The sequence below is a fragment of the Lotus japonicus genome, chromosome 2 (genome assembly GCF_012489685.1).
Source record: "Lotus japonicus ecotype B-129 chromosome 2, LjGifu_v1.2".
Classification (NCBI taxonomy): Eukaryota; Viridiplantae; Streptophyta; class Magnoliopsida; order Fabales; family Fabaceae; genus Lotus; species Lotus japonicus.
In genome coordinates, this window is record NC_080042.1 from 60551830 (window position 1) to 60566346 (window position 14517).

General features: G+C 36.7%; 2 protein-coding genes across 3 annotated transcripts; both read right to left on the minus strand.

Moving 5' to 3' along the window:
• Positions 1-601: 601 nt before the first annotated feature.
• LOC130738643 (uncharacterized) lies at positions 602-11228 on the minus strand. 2 transcript variants are annotated; one of them, XM_057590737.1, is made up of 18 exons: positions 10877-11228; positions 9133-9181; positions 8328-8460; positions 4505-4628; positions 4272-4426; positions 3977-4183; positions 3805-3897; positions 3601-3720; positions 3175-3510; positions 2820-3077; positions 2655-2738; positions 2491-2578; positions 2105-2410; positions 1836-2003; positions 1576-1686; positions 1402-1483; positions 911-1006; positions 602-829 (listed from the first exon to the last, which is right to left on the minus strand). In XM_057590737.1, the coding sequence occupies exons 6-13, from the start codon at positions 4088-4090 to the stop codon at positions 2391-2393; spliced, it is 1113 nt and encodes a 370-aa protein (XP_057446720.1). In that variant the 5' UTR covers positions 4091-4183; positions 4272-4426; positions 4505-4628; positions 8328-8460; positions 9133-9181; positions 10877-11228; the 3' UTR covers positions 602-829; positions 911-1006; positions 1402-1483; positions 1576-1686; positions 1836-2003; positions 2105-2390. The 2 variants fall into 2 exon arrangements, with proteins under 2 accessions (XP_057446720.1, XP_057446719.1); XM_057590736.1 differs by lacking the exons at positions 602-829; positions 911-1006; positions 1402-1483; ... (11 more) ...; positions 9133-9181; positions 10877-11228 and adding an exon at positions 4753-6985 and having other exon boundaries at positions 4278-4426.
• On the minus strand, positions 734-2160 carry LOC130736774 (uncharacterized). The gene is made up of 6 exons (XM_057588564.1): positions 2105-2160; positions 1836-2003; positions 1576-1686; positions 1474-1483; positions 911-1006; positions 734-829 (listed from the first exon to the last, which is right to left on the minus strand). Exons 1-6 carry the CDS (start codon positions 2158-2160, stop codon positions 734-736), a joined length of 537 nt encoding a protein of 178 aa, XP_057444547.1.
• Positions 11229-14517: the final 3289 nt, after the last annotated feature.

Below are 14517 nucleotides of genomic sequence, written 5' to 3' on the forward strand. Positions count from 1 at the left end.
AAGCCTTAACAGCGGTTATAACCGCTGTAAAAGATGCATTATTTACAGCGGTTGTTTAATAAAACCGTTGTAATGGAACCGCTGTAATTTTTTTTTTCTGTATTTGATAATATATATTACAGCGGTTCCAAACCGCTGTAATTTGTTTTTTTTGTCGAATTAATTACCACACCTGTTCAGCTAAAAGATCAACATTTCATTTTTTTTCTTTTTCTGAAAAGAAGATATATTGATCATAATTTAACCGAAAGGGTACACATTTCAAAAGCTATGAAAGCTGACTGCAAAATCAATACACATCACCCAACTAAAACAAGGTATAACACAGTAACATAAGCTAAAACAAGGTATATCATATAAGCACAGTAACATCTCATGTAAACAGAACCTTTGTTCTTAAAGCAAGCATATGAACAGTAATTTCATGACAGCAACAAAAAAAACTCTCATAAATGAGTTTTTGCAATAGAAATGTGCCTTGAGTGTCTCCAAATCATAAGGACCCTCTCCCCATTTGAGTCTTCCAAACAAAAAAGATCAACATTTTCTAAACACAGGATATCAACTCAGCCATAAAATAAACATTTTCTGAACTTCAGCATATCAAAACCAATATATCTAAATATCAAAAGCTTCATAAATTCGAAGCAATTTCTAAAGTGCATAATATCTCAACCACGTCCTTAACTTCATCTACCACCATCTCATAGATAACTATCCAATAGATTAAATACTAAAAACAATTGTAAAAAACATAAGCAGCCCACTCATCTTTAACTTCACGCAATTGCTCTTCATTGTAGGAAACGAACTGACAATCTTCAAAATACTACAAAACAGCATAAAAATAGAGTTAAGTTACAATTAGAGCTTTTAAAATCCAATGCGAACGCATATCAAAGTTTCTTACTTTCGTTGGAATCACAAGTTGTTGGTGAGTGATGATATCTTTCATGAACTTCATCACATAATATCCGCAATCAACATTATTAGTCTGACGAGGGCACTACAAAAGCCAAAGAATAAACACTAAATGAATGTTGTAAGCTCAGATATCTTTGTTCTATATAGAAAACTTCATGTAAATAAATAGACAAGTTTATAAACAGACACTACTCCATTTTACATTAACTTAGGTACAAGTTTTAGGTTGCCAGCTATATCACGAGGCAAAGGATACTTAGCAGCTACTATATCACAAAAATTACAAGTACTTACATATTAGTGCGACAGTTCTGCAAACAATGTCTTGTTACAACAAAAGCAATACAAACTTATGACAAATTAGGACAGGTAGCATTCAATCCTAAATACTACAAAATTTCTCCAAATTGTTAGCACTTAGCATTATTACCGCTGTATATAAACGTACTAAACGGTAATAACGAGTTAATATTATACCTCAATGATATCCCACGAAATATAATTTTACTTTGCTTTGGGTACACTCATACCAGAAGTTGACCGATGAACCTTCAGAGCCCTAATAAATCCAAGAAAAAAATAAGATTTAAAAGTAAACAAATTCCCTTATCATTTCGTATGTCAAAAAAAAAAACAAAATCTTATACTTACGTATCAAACATAAGCTTCATTTGTTTGCGTTCTGTCAGCTCTTGACGTAAAGGATCCAAATAGTATATTCTTTCTTTAAACACATCAATCACTATCAACACCCAATGTTCCCTATAGATAAAGCAATACATGAAAAAAATCCACAACACATGACAATATAACCAATTAATTCAAACTTTTTAGCCAAACACATATGATCAGTTCAATATACACAAATTACTCCTCAACAATTACATAGGTTAATAAAAAAATTGACTTACCCAGCATTGAATGGTGCGAGAAACAATTTATCTCTTCGCGCCTGTGCCGTGAAGGCCTCATGTATGTAGTTAACTTGTTCAGAAGAGAATTTAATGGTTTGTGCTGGAGACAAAAAGCTGAATCTCTCTCTCAAACCATGTTCGAGCAAGACGATGTCATATAAAAACCTTAAATGAGAATACACAAATGAATAACTGAAAAAAATTATTATTTCAATAAAAAATAGTAAAAAGACACTGTTTGAATGATAGTTTAAGTAATACACTACCTCATGTATAGACAAATCACAGATGCAGATAATTGCTCATGATTCACAACATGCATGATTTCAGGTAACCCAATGTGGTCAGTACATTCATAATTGAATATTGCTGGCTCATAAAGTATAGGCTTCTGTTCATTTTTTTTTCAGTGATGCTTGAGCAACAATTTGGAGACACTTGATATGATCCACACGATTAAAGTACACATTATCTCGTCCATTTTCTTCATTCATTGGTTGCTTTTGTGTTGATGCTATGGACTCCTTGGTGTTGCCCGTTGATTTCGTTATCTCATTGGAATGTTTGGGAGTCTAAAAATTAATATTTATGGTTCATATGTAATTACAAAAAAATATTTATATGCGAGTAAAAGATAGCATGATATGTATACCTCCGAGTTGAATTGTTTTTTTTGTTGATGCTATGAGCTCATTAGTGCTTCCGATTGGTTTCTTTTTCTCCTTCGAGTGTTTGGGAGACTACAAATTAAATTTATATTTATGGTTGATAGTTGACTAAAATAATATATATAAAGATAGCATGACATATATGTACCTCAGAATTGAATTGTTTTTGTGTTGATGCTAAGACTTCATCGGTGTTTTTGGCTGATTTCTTTTTCTCATTGGAATTGGGAGCCTAAAAATTTACATTGATGAAACATAGTTTAATTACAAACAAATAATATATATATAGATAAAAAGTTAATGACATATATACCTTAGAATTGACTTGAATCAAGTAGATTGGCCATGCCACAAAAGTACCAAGAGCATCGCCAACAATGTGCAAATCAAAATCTTCAAGAGGTACGGGCAATGCTGCCACATCTTCATCTACAACGTCAATGCTAACCCTGAGATGGTTGGGAGGTAGTGGCTTATTATGCAAAGTATCACCTGGTAGGTTATAAACCGTTCCCTTAGCAACAATGCGAAAACACGGGTTGTCTAAACATAAATTACAAGTGGTGGGATCCTACAACAATAGTAAGAAGTATATATGTTAATGTTCTTAACTACGATACAAATGAAATTTCAAAGCAAAAATCATATTAACCATAACAAATAATTACCGCAGGTATATTGGTCATGTTTACTTCAAGCGGAGTGCAACTATCCCTACCACTGGTGTATGCTAAGTTTTCAAGCTCTTGGTCCTCACTCATCTGTCCTTGAGCATGCATTAACAGCTCCAACTTCTTCTCTAAAGCATCAAACTTTCTTTGTAATTGATTAAACTTATTGTCTTCCTTCTTTGACTGTTTTTTACCTTTGAAGTATTTCCTTTGAGAGACTCCAGATCCAATACCCCTAACACGACCAGGGTGCTCTGGCACTTTCATTGCTTTAGCAAGAATGTCATCATGACCTTGATCATCTGCCTCTGATTGTGATTGTGCTAATGTTTCCTGACACAAACACATGTAAATATTATTCAGTATACATATGTAAGAAAATAACAAACCCACAAATGTTTAATACAATGTTATTACACTTACACATTGTTCCCAAATATGCTGAACCTTTTCATTATCAATCACACATCTTGCGTCCACTCGGCAAGCCTTCCATATACAAGAACGAGGCAAATATGTCTCATTTGATCCTGATTCTGCTATCTATATTATTACCATGGTTAATCAAAATAAGTCACTTAAATAGGGAACAAAAATGGAGACTTGAAGCATATTATATACACATACCAAATTTTGTTCAACAATTGCAGCTCCCATGTGTGATCTTCTGTATGGAAATTCGGGATTCAATGCTCTTTCTCTGTTTGATGCACTAATTTTCTGTTTGAAAACACAGTAGTTAACATAATGTATTTGTTGGGCAAGTTGCAAAAATTGCATCACTTAACATTGATTTTACCTTGAATTCATCGGTTTGACGATGCTTAACAAATCTCATCCATGCACTTTCAGTTATGACGCGTGAATACGTTGCCGGAGGATGCGCAACAATATTACCATAAGGATCTGTCATATAGTCTCCTAATGATGACCTGGAATTTCTGCATATAGTACCGGCTTTTTGAAGGACAAATTTCTTTCGATTTTCCGCAACTTCAAAAGCAGACTATAGAACAAAATGAGTGTTAGTACTTAATAGAAACAGAATAATAAAAACCAGAATCTGAACTAAGTATCAAGGTAAGTTAAGTTACCTCAATCTCTTCCCAAATCTTGTCTTTGTATAGTTTTGGTGTGTCGGCCAATGATTGAACGTTATTGGAACATGTGTACGAGATAAATATCCAATATATTCAACAAAGCTATTTTTGTTGGGGTTTATTGGTTGACCTCAAATATTCCATCCAATCTAATTGACATAACAAAACATATTATTTTGAGAACATATAGTACAACACTTTCCCAATAGAAAAACAAAATATATTACCTCCAATTTTTCTCCTTTTTCTTTTGCGCTCATGACCTTCTTTGCGCAAGTCATTCCACGCTTAAAATCTCTACTCAAATTCTTCTCATTAGAAGGCACACTTTCATTAGGCGAAGAAGTCATTCTGTGTAAAAATAATTAGAACACACAAGTAAAACACCAATGCATAGTAGGATATGATGATACACAAATAATAAATAAAAATGCAATAAACTTGCATGAAATGTTTTGCAAAAAATTATCCATACATTTTCTAGTTTTTCTCCTTTTCTTATTCAGTTGGACAGTTGTTTGTCCCACATTGAAACGAAGTGGTTTCTTAATGAAAATTCCCTCTTGATGATCATCTCTCATGAAGTAACCATCATCACCTATTGAATCATTGTTGAGTGATTGTGACATCCCCACAAAAGGATCATCCACAGTAGGAATTTCTTCTTCATATTGATCATCAATGTTGTTGTTTATTTTGTTTGTAAAAAGGACAATAGACAATTTCTTGTCAGCTGGATCACTAACAAAGAACACTTGTTGGGCTTGAGATGCTAAAATAAAAGGTTCATCTTTGTACCCCACCCGATTAAGATCCACTTGTATGAACCCCATTTCGTCGGTTCTAACACCGTTTTGGTTGTCAACCCATTTACAACCGAACACCGGCACCCGAAACTTAGTGTAATCCAACTCCCATATGTGCTCAATCACCCCATAGTATGACATGTTTGCATATATGGGGTTTTTGTCGTTACAACTTGAGGTATGCATAGACTGAGCAACAAGACTCACACCACTATTTTGCCTTACACTTCGATCATCTTGGGCTTTTGTGTAGAACGTGCACCCGTTAATTAGATAACCAGTGTAGGAAAATACTTGTATACCCGGACCATAAGATAAGCATCTTAACCTTTCTGAAACTGAGGATGGATCTTCATCAACTTTGTTAGAAATATGATGTTTTAACCATTGTATAAAGGTTCGATTATGCTCTTTTGATATCCAACTGTCACTTCTATTTGAGTACAAACTCATGAGCTCATTCTTGTGTTCAAGAACATATGGCTCAACCTCGGTGGTGTTGTGTAAGACATACAAGTGTGCTTGCTCCCATTCTTTGGTTGGTACGACAAATATTTTAGATCCCATGATTCCTTCTCCTTCTGTTCTTCCTGAATGACGAGACTTCGGAAGCCCTATGGAATTGACATTAGATAAGTAATCAGTGCAAAATTCAACAGCTTCTTCTACCATGTATCGTTCAACAATACAACCCTCCGGTCGGCTTCGATTTTTCACATATCCTTTTAATATCTTCATGTAACGTTCCATCGGATACATCCATCTCATATAACATGGTCCGCATGATAACGTCTCTTTCACCAAATGAACAATTAGATGAATCATTATGTCAAAGAACGAAGGCGGAAAATACATCTCAAGCTCACACAAAGTCAAAACAATTTCTTGTTGTAACCTCGGTAACTTTTGAGGGTCAATCACCTTCCTACATATGGCTTTGAAGAAGAAACACAATCTCATTAAGGCATGCCGCACCTTTTTTGGAAAAATAGAACGTATAGCCACCGGTAACAAATACTCCATGAGAATATGAAGGTCATGAGACTTCAAACCTTTTAACTTGAGATCTTTCATTGATACGAGGTTCTTGATGTTTGATGAGAACCCCTCCGGAACTTTCACTCCTTCAAGGAACTCACAGAGAATAATTTTCTCCTTTCTAGATAGAGTATAGGCCGCCGGAGGTAGGTACGTACGATTCCCCTTCTTCACCGGCCCCAATTCTGTTCTCATGCCCATACTAACCAAGTCTTTCCTCGCTTTGATGTTATCTTTAGTCTTACCCGGCATATTTAGTAATGTACCAATAACACTCTCACAGACATTCTTCTCAATATGCATGACATCTAGAAAATGTCTCACATATAGATCCTTCCAATATGGCAAATCAAAGAAAATAGACCTTTTCTTCCATCCGCTTTTGGGAAGCAGCTTCTGAAACTTCTTGCCAAATGTACAACTCAAGCCACGCACCTTAGCAAATAAATCAGCACCACTCAACCCCTTAGGAGCTAATCGTTGTTCAGCACTCCCATTGAAAGCTTTTCTCCACGTCCTATAACGATGTCCTACAGGCAAAAATCTACGATGCCCAAGGAAAACATTTTTCTGACCATGTTCCAATCGCATGGTAGTTGTATCATCCTCACATATAGGGCAAGCACACTGTCCTTTAACGCTATATCCTGATAGATTACCGTATGCCGGGAAATCATTAATCGTACCAAACAACAAAGCTCTCAATGTGAAGTTTTCTTCCCTATACCCATCATACACCTCCACACCTATGTCCCACAAATGCTTTAAATCTTCAATCAGAGGAGCCAAGTAAATGTCTATGTCATTTCTTGGTTGTTTGGGCCCTGAAATTAGCATCGACAACATCATATATTTGCGCTTCATGCATAACCATGGAGGTAGGTTGTAGATAGCTAAAATCACCGGCCATGTACTGTGACTGTTACTTTGAAGGCTATGCGGATTAAACCCATCGGTACACAATGCAAGTCGTAGCCCATGCCAATAGAAGACATCATTTGTTTAGCCTCATATGTTTTACTTGGAAGCACATTGTCCTCTGGAAGCATGTCTTTCAAAAGAATAAGTAATTCAGTGAAACTCTTATCTGTCCATCCATTGCTCGCTTTCAAGTTAAACAACTTCAAGACAGCTGACAATCTTGTGAATTTAGAACATCCATTATACAATGGTTTCTCCGCATCACTTTTCAATGTTTCAAACATTTTAGGGCAATCTCTAAAATCATCCTCAAACATATTTGCAAGCTCTTCAATACGATCACATTCATCTGCATCAGTCTCCATGTCATCATCACGTGAAGCATATCTCACATTAGACTCAGAACTTGTCTCACCATGATTCGTCCAACATGTGTACCTTGGATCAATTCCATTAATTATTAGATGATCTTTCAGCTCAGATTGATTGACTCGTCTTATATGGTAACAACGTAAGCAAGGGCATATGATATTATCAATGGACTCGGCATGTTGAACCGCAAAACTGACAAACTCGTTGACTCCACCCTCGTACTCATTCGACAAACGGTTCGCAAACATCCATTTTCGATCCATATTATCCCAATCTACCAAACTAATTATGAACAACAATTAACAAAAAAAGTTAGACGAAAGCATGAAAGATAAGGCATCAAATAATAAAAGGAGAGTAGCAAAACCACGGACTTGACAATCAACATTCAGCTATTCAATTATGGTCTCATAGATTGCTCAGGCAGTACCTTGGATTAGTGCTCCAATCATAAAAAGAGTACTGTGCGTATGTAAACATAGTCTAAGGATACTATTGTTTTCAATCCCCTGTTAATTTCCAATGACTACAAGTACACCAAGCTTAGCATATTAACATAAAACCAATTAGTTTTCAAAAAATCCTAAATTGTATTTACTCATGACCAAGCAGGAACAAAACTAGGAAACTTAATGAGGGGGCAAAAATTTACAAAATGCTAAATAAAATTTACAATAAAACAACTATAAAAATCAATTAAAGTACAATTAACTTTAAATGTATGAAAGGTTAAATATCAAAGCAGGTAAATAATATCATATCCCCTTGCTTTCCTAGAATTTCCTAGAAGATGGTAAATAATTATTTATCTAGAGTCTTAGCCTTTAAGTGTTTGAATTGTCAAAGCTTATCAAGTAAAAGTTTGATAAGCATGAGTTGTCACGTTTGATTAGGCCTTTGAATGAATTCTTACCTTGTGTACTTTGGTTTGTCTTTTCTCTTGTAGAGTAAATTAGGTAAATGGTATTACAAGAGCAAACGCCAACCCACAGTTCATGAGGGGTACATGTTCCCTTTGCTTGTTAGCAAGGAGTTGGATAACTGGCCTGAGATAAACACAAGAAGAAGAAAATTGGTAAGTTAAAGAGCCTCCTACACTTGAATAAGATCAGTCAAGTTAGGAGCATAGATTTCAAATGACAATAAAAGCCCTTGTGCCAAAAAAATCATGAACAAAACATGAAAAAAACAGTAGTCCAATGACAATAAAAGCCCTTATGTTGAAGGCTAAAATTTAAACTTGATTTACAAACAGTTAGTGTATAGCCCTTAAATTTCCTAAAGTTACCAAAACAATACAACATTGAAAATTCAGTGTGCTAACAGCATCACATGGAGACCAACACAGTCAAAAAGGATGATGACATGTTTATGTTCTTAATGACATGGTGGATGATCAACTGGTCTGTTTTTACAGGTAAATTTACTTTAGTTATGCTATTGATCAAATGATGTTGCTGAAGATTTAAACCCTCTCGAATCTAATGTTTTGGGACTGGTTGAAATGTAGTAAACTCTCACTAACCATATTATGAGTTTTATCAGTGGTAATTGCTTCCATATTTTGTAATGTTATGTTTTTATAATGTATATCAGGCCATATCAGAGACTCTAGTGACTGCAGATTATGAAGGATCGAGCTGGGAGGATAATGACCCTTCAGTCTTCAAAATGATAATTTTGAATCACACCATATTAAAAGGCGAATACCAACTTACAAATGGTTATGGCCCAGACAGAGCTCCAATAATCATGCAGGTACAATATCTGCTTTAAAGAGAACAAGCACCAGCAGTTAAATTTATAACAGATTTTAATTGATTGATAGAGCTATGCTAGACATGCAGGATCACTGGAATACATATATCACTGAAGATGATTTCAGATTCATATCAACAAATGGCTTAAATGCTGTTAGAATTCCAGTTGGGTGGTGGATAGCTCAAGACCCAACACCACCAAAGCCATTTGTAGGAGGATCCTTGGAAATACTTGACAATGCATTCACATGGGCACAGTAAGACTAATTATTTTATACCATGAAATAAAATAGACATTAATCTCTCAATCATCATGACTCATCATAATTAATGTGATTGCAGAAAGTATGAATTGAAGGTAATTGTGGACCTGCATGCTGTTCCAGGTTCACAAAATGGAACAAAAAGGATGATGAGACAAGAACATAGGAGGAACAAAAAGGATGATGACATGTTTATGTTCTTTTTTTTCACCGAACAAGAATCAATGTTTACAAGAGTTAAAAGGCAAAAGAGAGGAAAACAAGGAAGAAAAAACATGACAAGAGGGGACGAACAAAAGGTATGTAGGGGGAAAAGACATGTCAAGCTCCATACATACCATCCTCCTCTCCTTCTCAAGTCCCACACTGCTTCAAATTTTTTTTCATTGAAAACTTCCTAAAATTCAGGGGTGACTAAGCAGGGGTAAGTCACCCCTGTGCCTACGCCACTGGATTTATCAAAAGCTAGGAAACTGAAACAAGATCTTCAAGCTAATGCTGAAGAATTCAGGGAAATGGACATGGTGGAGAGATGTTTGTGTGATTAGTTGGCCTCCTTGGAAGAAAAAAAGAGGGAGCTTGAAGAGAAAATCAATGCAGTGAAATCTGAGATTGCAGATTTTACATCACAGAAAGACATGGTTGCTAAGAGAAAGATAGAACTGTTTAACAAAGGAATTGTGATGAAAGATGAAAGGGATGATTTGGGGAACCAAGTGCCAGGGTTGAAAGCTGAGCAGGAATGGGCAAAGACTAATCTCATCCTTAGTCATGTGTGACTCATATAGATTAATCATAGGAGACAACATAGCTGCACCTGCAATCCCGAACAACATCAGAAATTACATTATATTCTGCATGTGTCTCTGTTCTTCAGGGGTTCTAGAGTAGAAATATTAGAAGAGGGAGCAAACAGAGGTAGGCATACAAGCTCCGAGATGATTTTTTTATGAGAACATGAAAGGTATCTAGAAACCATAAAGGTGAACAACCTGCAATTCTCTCGGGAATATATTTGAGAGAAGCACAAGCATAAATGCATCCACTAGAATGGCACTGTAACCAGAATTTATCACTAACATCGACGACATTGACTAGATGCAGCATATCCATAGCTGATGAGTTAAGATTTCTATTGGGATATGGGTCACTCTCCCCATCCAAGCTAATATTGAAGAAGAATGGTCTAAGCTTGGAGAAAAACTCATTGGAAGTGCTGGTTTTGAAGAGTGGATCTAATTAAGTACCTTTGCAATATTCCAGACTCATTTTAACCAAATATGCAATGGTTATCAGAAATTGTGACAACTATATTTTCTAATTCCAAACTGACATGAAACTTTCTGACATGATCAAGCTATCTGTACAGGAAGAAAATTTTCTAATTCCAAACACACTCAAACCCTAGGTTGCATTTACAAAATTGAAGAAAATCATACCTTATGAGGAAGAAGAAAATTGCTTGATCGAGGCGAGGAACAAGGGTGCGCTTTTGAACTCTGAGGACAGGGCAACGAACCGTGCACGAAGGGACCCAACACAAGAGCGGCAACGGCGCAGCAGGGACGGAGGGGACGGCAAGGACGGTGGAGGCACAAGGTGCAGCAAGCTTTTGAGAGATGGAACCGACGTTAAGATGGCAACAACCGTGCACAAAGGAACACAAAACAAGAGCGGGAAGGACGGCACGGGAAGGACGGCTCCGACGCCGGCTAGGACGTCTCCGGCGGCGGCAAGGACGGTGGAGGCAGAGGTAAAACGCGTTTCAGAGAAGAAGAGGTTAGAGTGAAGTGTGGTAAAGAATAGGGTTTACAGTTACTGGGTTTTGTTAGTGGGGTACGAATTCAATATAATATACTTATATATAAAAACCAACATATTCAATAAAAGCTCACTCGAGCCCAGTGGTAAGAAGTCATGCAATTTATTGATGTGTACCCGGGTTCGAATCCTAAATGAAACATTTTTTTAATTTTCAGGATATATTATTTACAGCGGTTAGTAGACACACGCTGTAAATAGTGGAACCCAATTATTTACAGCGGTTTAGAACATAACCGCTATAAAATCCTATTATCCACTCCGTGTTTTTGTGTTTACAGCGGCTGGAAAATTAACCGCTGTTAATAAGTAATGATTTTACAGCGGTTTATTCTTTAACCGCTATAAAATCCTATAATCCGCTCCGTCTTTTTGTTTTTACAGCGCCTGCTAGGAGAAGCGCTGTAATAGGGGCGCTGTAAAAGCCCTTTTCTGGTGTAGTGAAGAAAGAGCAGCCGAGAAAGAGAAAGGAAAAGAGAGGGGACGTGAAGGAGAGGAAGGAAAGCAAGGATTCTATCTTCTTCATCTTCATTCTTCTCAAATCACAAAGAAAACACAACATTTTTCTCTCATTCATGTAACAGAAGAAAAGAGAAGAAAGAAGATAGAAAGAAAGAGAGGAAAACCGAGAGAGTGAGAGAGAGATAGCGAGAACGAGAGGGAGAGATCGAGTGGGGAAGAAGAAGAGGGGCTGGACAACAGCTTGTTGGGACCTGTTTTGCATCAAGATCCCTTCTTTTTCATCAAGATTCATCAAGGTAAGGGCTTGTTCTTAGAAAAAGGGTAGAGTTAGGGCTTTATCATGAGTGTTTGTGATGTTGTGATTCTTGGCATACTTTTATGAGATCTTGTTGAGTGTTGTTGGTTCAGGAAATTAATGCATGTTATGAGACACATGTTAACTGAATCTTTGTTGTTGAAATATAGCTTAAAACCTTGTGCTTAATTGGTTTATAAATTAATTTAGAGGCGGAAGTTTCTCTGCCAGTTTTCTGTGCTGGACAGCGGACTTCAGGGCCTATTATCACCCATTTCTGGATCTCGGATGAAAAAGTTTTTACCTAGAGAGTTGTATATCTTTAAAATAGCTTTCCAGAAAGGTATCATACGTGATTTTTGGTTGGAAGATGCGTTCTATAGACCACTTTCAATGAATGTTGTCCCTGCTGTCTAAAGCTAAGTTGCGAAAATGTTTGAAGTTTTTGTTTAGGAATATGTGATTAGGAGATGCTATGAATTTCTATGAGGAAAAGTGATGATCTTGAAGGTTTTCTCTTGATGTTTTGTGAATATAATTGTTGCTGGAAATTTGTGCAGTGGATGCATGCTTATTAATACACATTTGATATACTTGCCATGGATCTATGATTTTATGTGAAATTCATATGACTACTTGCTAGATTGGCTTACTTTTCATTTGTTTCCAACATGACGTTTGATGATTAATCTGATCTTGAAATTTTGGGTAATTAGATTGATGTTTGAGGGCTGATCTAGGCTAGTGCACTTGAAAAGGAAGAAGGAAATGTTTTTGAAAAACCTTAGAGCCATGTACATGGTTCGGCCGAACCTAGTTTTAGGGTTCAGGCCATTCCTTTTCTTCGTTTTCTTGCACCGGTTGTTAGACATCTCGTTTTGGTTATCTTGCCATGTATATGTGTTTGAGAAGCATGCGAATATGGTTAGGGATATTTTATGTGTTATGAATATCGCCTGACTGGGGAACATGGGTCGCTCACCTAGTTGTAATTCCCATTGGTGTTGTGAATATTTATTGTCGTTATGTTTATTATTTGTCGTTAAAGTTGATAAGACTCTAGGACTGACTTTAGAGCCTTAAATACAAAGAGAATGAGATATAACTCGCTTGCAAGTAAATGTGATAAATCGGACATAGGTCTAGTGAAGACTATGGGCCATGAGAACGATGGTGCCGTTAGAGACAAACGGTAGCTTGCACGCGAGGGAGATTTTGTGGATCGGTGGATCCTCGTGATTTGGTTGACTGCGGTCACCGTGAGACTTATGAATTGTGGATCATTGCGTATCCATGTGATTGTACATCTGCGGATGTATGTGATTGGCCAAGGTGTTTTGATGGGTTACTGGGTTGTGTGATGTGAGGAAACGTTAGTCTAACTGAGAAGTAGGTTACTATCTCAATTAGTGCTATTAATAAAAGAGAAGTTATGACACGTGGTTATGTTCATATGATGAAAGTTTATATGAGATGTGATTATGTTTATGCATGATTTGTTGTGGAACCTGACCCTTGCACTACTTGTTTATGTGTTTATTTGGGGGGGGGGTAGATGGTCGTGAAGATAACGGCGACGACTCATTCTTGGGAGCTGATACTACGTGACGAGCCACTATCGGATGACGACTATACTCCTGATGAAGAGGAAGAAGATAAAGAGGAAAGAGCCAAGGATATGGTTGGGTTGAGAGACATCCATTTTTCCTTTAGGGTTGAGAGTACCGAGTTTTGGAAGCATTGAACCATTACTTTATTTTAGTTGGGATATTTTAACTTGATGTAATTTACTCTGAAGTTTTCTTTCGGATATTTATTTCATACTATTTTCAATGATTAATAAAGTTTGAGGTTTACGTTGATGATTATTTCCGCAAGTTTGAAATGGTTAAGTTTCAAGAATTTTGTAAAATTGAACTTTTGTCACTAATTGAAGATTAATTAATTAAACGACGAAAATTCACGACGTTTTGATTACTGTGTGACACTCGAGAAATCGGGGCGTTACAAACAGGGAACTGCTCGCCCTATCCATAACACATTGTGGCTCCGAAGAATCTATTCACAAAAGCATCAGTTGATTCCATCTGCATGCCTCCAAAAACGCTCAGCCTTTCAGTTACAATAATGCCTCTAGAGAACCCATCTTGATCCTTCTTCTTCCTTTAATTTCTCTCTACTCAACTTTTCTAGTTCTGTCTCTAGGCCTAAAGATATTTAACTTCACAACCACACGGTAAAGAATCATAACAAAACTGTGAATCACAAGGGAGGGACACGACGTGCCTCTCCCTTTCTCGAAGATACATCCAACAACATGACAAGAAAATCGCTGAACCAAGCCCATCTATTTTCATTGTTGAACTCTTTACCCATGCCTTTTGAAAACCCACCTTTGAAGCAACATATATCGGAGACCTAGCCAATGTAACAGGAAAATCCGCACCTCCAAATTTGATACCCATCCACCGATTTGATAGTTGTCAAGACCTCTTTCCTAGA

What these genes read in the sequence shown, in the direction of transcription:
- LOC130736774 (XM_057588564.1), bottom strand. Translation starts at nt 2,160, where the DNA reads ATGCATGTTGTGAATCATGAGCAATTATCTGCATCTGTGATTTGTCTA. An exon ending in CTCGCACCATTCAATGCTGG is followed by an intron (nt 1,687 to 1,835) that starts GTAAGTCAATTT and finishes CTTTATCTATAG; the next exon opens with GGAACATTGGGTGTTGATAG. An exon ending in AACTTGTGATTCCAACGAAA is followed by an intron (nt 830 to 910) that starts GTAAGAAACTTT and finishes GCTGTTTTGTAG; the next exon opens with TATTTTGAAGATTGTCAGTT.
- LOC130738643 (XM_057590736.1), bottom strand. Translation starts at nt 6,985, where the DNA reads ATGAAGCGCAAATATATGATGTTGTCGATGCTAATTTCAGGGCCCAAA.